A 4,059-nucleotide genomic window follows, 5' to 3' on the forward strand; every position below is an offset into this window, starting at 1 on the left:
ATAACTCATGGATTCTTGCTTTGCACCTTTGCTAATTTGTCAAATGCTAGCATATTTTAGCAATATAATTCTATATTGCCTGAGCATTTCATTTGTATTTAACACTGCATTCTGTCTCCATTCTCCAAGAACGATCAGATCGCAAGAGCAGGAATTTAGACCAAACGTTAGCACAAACTTCGCATGTCAGTAAAACCTATTTAAAGTATTAAGTCTGTAATTTGTTCGCACTATCTAATATATTAGTGTGATTCCGACGACTTTCTTTCGTGTCTGAACTCCGCGCGCGCGACCCACATCCCGTGAGAACGTAAATATTTAGGTACTATTTGTTTGGTAAATATTGACAGGCGCTGAGGCCAATCAGCAAGCGGACACCGGCGGAGTGATACGCGCAGACGCCGGCTGCGGAAGCGCACTGTGTGGATGTGCTGCGCGCCTATATAACCGGAAGCGCTGCCGTGTCTCCGTTTTCCGCGTCCCTCGCTCCGGTCTCTCCTCACGCAGCTCCTCCGCGGGAATCATGGCAGTCTAGCGGCTTGCAGCGGCAACAATCGCAGCGGCGAACCCGGCAGTGCAGCGGTCAAGTGCACTGGCTCTATTTGGCAAAATGGCGTAAGTGCTTCTCGGGATTTGCTTTAGTGACGTAATAATCAAGTGTGACACGAATGAAAGCTGTCCGTTTTGTTAGTATCTGTTATTATTAGCCTAGCTTGGCGTTTGGCGGGTTCGTGTTGTTGCCGTGTAGAGTGTTTTCGGACGATCTCGGTTTGTTTTGGTCTCTGTTGTCATTTGACAGAGTGACACGCGCTAATCCGCGAAATAAACAGTCGGGTTTTATCGCGGAGCGGCAACGTGGCGCCTCAAAATGGCGCGCGCGCGCTCCCTCCGCGTGACCGAGGCGCTGGAAATGGCGCGAGGGCGTCAGGGACACCTTCACCTCGCGCAGGAACCGGGGGGCGGGGCTTCCCGTACTTATGACCATGTTAGGAAATCTTAAAGAGAAGGGCGGGGAAATTCCTGCCTATAGGGGAACTGTTAGACGGGTTAATTATAGTTGCTAGGAGGAGGCGGTCAGGGTCAATATTAGTGTGTGTGTGTGTGTGTGTGTGTGTGTGTGTGTGGGGGGGGGCAGCTCCAGTTCCTCCCAGATGGCATCTTGTTTGGTAGGTCTGTTTAACTGGAATGCCTTTAGGCGTACAGAGACTGGATAAACTGGTTTACAGTTCTGGTGATCATAACTAGTTATCCAGTGCGAGGAAGCAAATTAAAAAGCCTTTTTTTTTTTTTTTTTTTTTCTCCAGCGAGGGATGGGAATGGAGAACTGGTTTGTCTTTGTTAAAAAAAAAAAAGACTTGTAGTGCCCAAGTAAATCAACCCTGTGAATGCTTCTTAATACTAAACAATTTAAAAAAATACAACAGTAGAGTTATTGCTGAAATGATCTTTCACTCTGAATTTCCAGACCCGGTTGGTTTTATTCAATACATGCGAGACGTGAACAGTCTTATCTAGTCGGTAATGTCGTCTCTCCTGGTTTCTTTCAGGTCCCTTGTGGCATCCACCCACAGCTCTGCTGCTGTAGACAGCACCTCCACTCCGATCACCAGCTCTCCAGAACCCCTGTCCCGCTCCGCCTCGCCTCTGACCCTCTGTCATGGTGTCTCAGATGACTCTGGAGGACGTGGGGGCCCTGTTCTTGGGGCCCTCGTCTCTGACGGCTGACCCCTTTGGGCCCCTTCTGGACGAAGATGAGGAGAGTGCTCTGTCGGAGGGGTCGTCGTCGCCCCTCTCCTCCTCTTATGCTGAATCTTCCTCCTCTTTCTCGCCCCTCTCTCCCTCTCGTCCCGCTTCTGTAGGGTGTAAGTCCGAGCTGCTGGAGCTCTCCTGGCCGTCTGCGCTGCTCACTGCCCAATCAGAGCCCGAGCAGAGCACAGGTGACGCTTCACTCCTTCACTGCTTCTGATGTGGGGCAGATGTCAGGGTTATTTAAATATTTTAAGTCTTATTTTAATGCAGCTTGATGTATTAAAATAACTGAAAATGAATGTGTAAATATAAAAAAAGAAAATTGGCAAAAGCTTGACTGAATTAATAAACCACTCAATATACTGATGAGAGCTTGATGAAATGGTCCTGAATGGAACTATTAAGTTAAATGAACTAGCATGATGCATATTTTCTAAGAAATGTGCTATTTTTGGTGTTCTGTAGGTCATCACTGAACAGAAGCAAAATTAATAAAATAACTGAGTGGCTTTCAGAGATCACTAGTACTCTACTAGTAGTGTGGGAGCACTGGTTTATTTGTTAAAATCTGGGTGTGCATCTCAGCGTTGACTAAATGCTCTCTCCTCCAGCAGGCGATGCTTTTTCTGGCATGGATTGGATGACGGAGAAATTAGACCTGAATGACTTCGACCTGGATTCTCTCATCGGTTCGTGTGATTCGGACGAGCCTCCCAGTTCTCCGGAGGAGCTTCTGGCCTGTCTGGACACCGACATGGACCTGGACCTGGACTCGCTCCCGTTCGGCTCGTCGGAGCTGGGCCTGACTCTGCCTCCGCTGACCCTCGACCTTCAGGAGCCCGTAGAGGTCAAGTCTGAGCCTCCGTCTCCGGAGCCCGGCTGCACACTGGAGCTGGGCAGCGAGGTGTCTGTGCTTCAGTCGACCGAAATCGTGCTGACCCGTCCCACATCGTGCTGCTGCTGACCCCTAAAGAGGAGCCGAGCGGCTCCGATCCGTCAGACAGCGACAGCGGCATCTCCGTCTCTGATCTCGAAGCCTCGCCGAAGCCCGCCGGCTCCTCCAGAACCAAACCCTACTCCAGACCCGACCCGGAGGCCGTGAAAGCCGCTCCTAAAGTGGTGGAGAAGAAACTGAAGAAGATGGAGCAGAACAAAACGGCAGCGACGCGCTATCGGCAGAAGAAGCGCGTCGAGCAGGAGACGCTGAACTCCGAGTGCGCCGAGCTGGAGAAGAAGAACCAGCAGCTCCAGGAGAAGGCCGAGTCCATCAGCCGAGAGATCCGCTACCTGAAGGACCTCATGGAGGAGGTCCGGTCCGCCAAGAACCGCAGGAGCAAAGCCAAAGCCCAGGAGGCCGTCAGCTCTGCTTAGGGTTAGCTGCTTGCCCTGGTGTTCATCTGTACTAAACTCACTCACTCACTCATTCTGTCACGTTCACTCGAGTCGTTTATCGTCCAGTAAGGGGCTCATCAGTCAGAGTTGTTACACTGAATCTGTTTCTGTAGAGCTTGTAAATAGGCTTCATATGTGCTGTTTAAACCGGCTGAACATGCTAGATCCTTCACGGTGTAGTGTGTGTCGGCTGTAGAATCGCTTTGCTGTTTTCTAATAAAGACGCCATTAAACTCATTCAGTCTTCTGCTGGTTCCTTTCGGGGGTTTTTTTCTTATAAAGGGAAAAATGCTATTCCCTCAGATCTTCCCTGTTACCTCACCCCTCAACACACCTCAGAGATGATCAAAGTGAAACAAATGAGATTAAAGGTTGCCGGAAGGCTATGCTCCATAAACCAGGTGAAACAGGACTGACCTGAATAAACCAGATTAAAATTTGTTAGTCGTTCTCAACTGAGGAGTGCCTGAACCACGCCGATCAGAGGAAGTGGCCCAGTATATCAGCTTAATAAAGACAGAAGTAATGTCTTTAAGTTGTATCTGTCCTGAAACCCCTGTTAGATGTGCCTCAGAATACACGTAAAAAACAAGCAGAAATTACTCAAATGCTTCTACATCTAAAATGAGTGATCAGGGGAAGTAGTTTACTATATATATATATATATATATATATATAATATATATATATATACTAATATAAAATATTGTGTAAATATTGGCAGAAGTTTCTCTGATATGTAGGTTTTTCTAGACGTTCAGACTCTGCTCATGTTATTGGTTCGGTCTCTGAAGGTCAGACGGTCACCGTGTTCTGGTTCAGACTGACCTGAGGTTTGTTTCGACAGGTTTAGTCAAACTTCATGGTTATATGTGGACTGTTTCTGAAGAATGTGATTTCTGTATAGATGTGTTTGAG

At 48.1% G+C, this 4,059-nt stretch overlaps 1 protein-coding gene across 1 annotated transcript; it reads left to right on the forward strand.

Annotated features, from left to right (window-relative positions):
- Positions 1 to 459: 459 nt before the first annotated feature.
- On the forward strand, positions 460 to 3,378 carry atf4a (activating transcription factor 4a). Its single transcript, XM_043230883.1, is given in 4 exon segments — positions 460 to 615; positions 1,548 to 1,937; positions 2,364 to 2,684; positions 2,687 to 3,378. Coding segments are annotated over 3 exon segments (1,035 nt in total). The 5' UTR covers positions 460 to 615; positions 1,548 to 1,657; the 3' UTR covers positions 3,121 to 3,378.
- Positions 3,379 to 4,059: the final 681 nt, after the last annotated feature.

The sequence above is a fragment of the Puntigrus tetrazona genome, unplaced genomic scaffold, assembly GCF_018831695.1.
Source record: "Puntigrus tetrazona isolate hp1 unplaced genomic scaffold, ASM1883169v1 S000000234, whole genome shotgun sequence".
Lineage (NCBI taxonomy): Eukaryota > Metazoa > Chordata > Actinopteri > Cypriniformes > Cyprinidae > Puntigrus > Puntigrus tetrazona.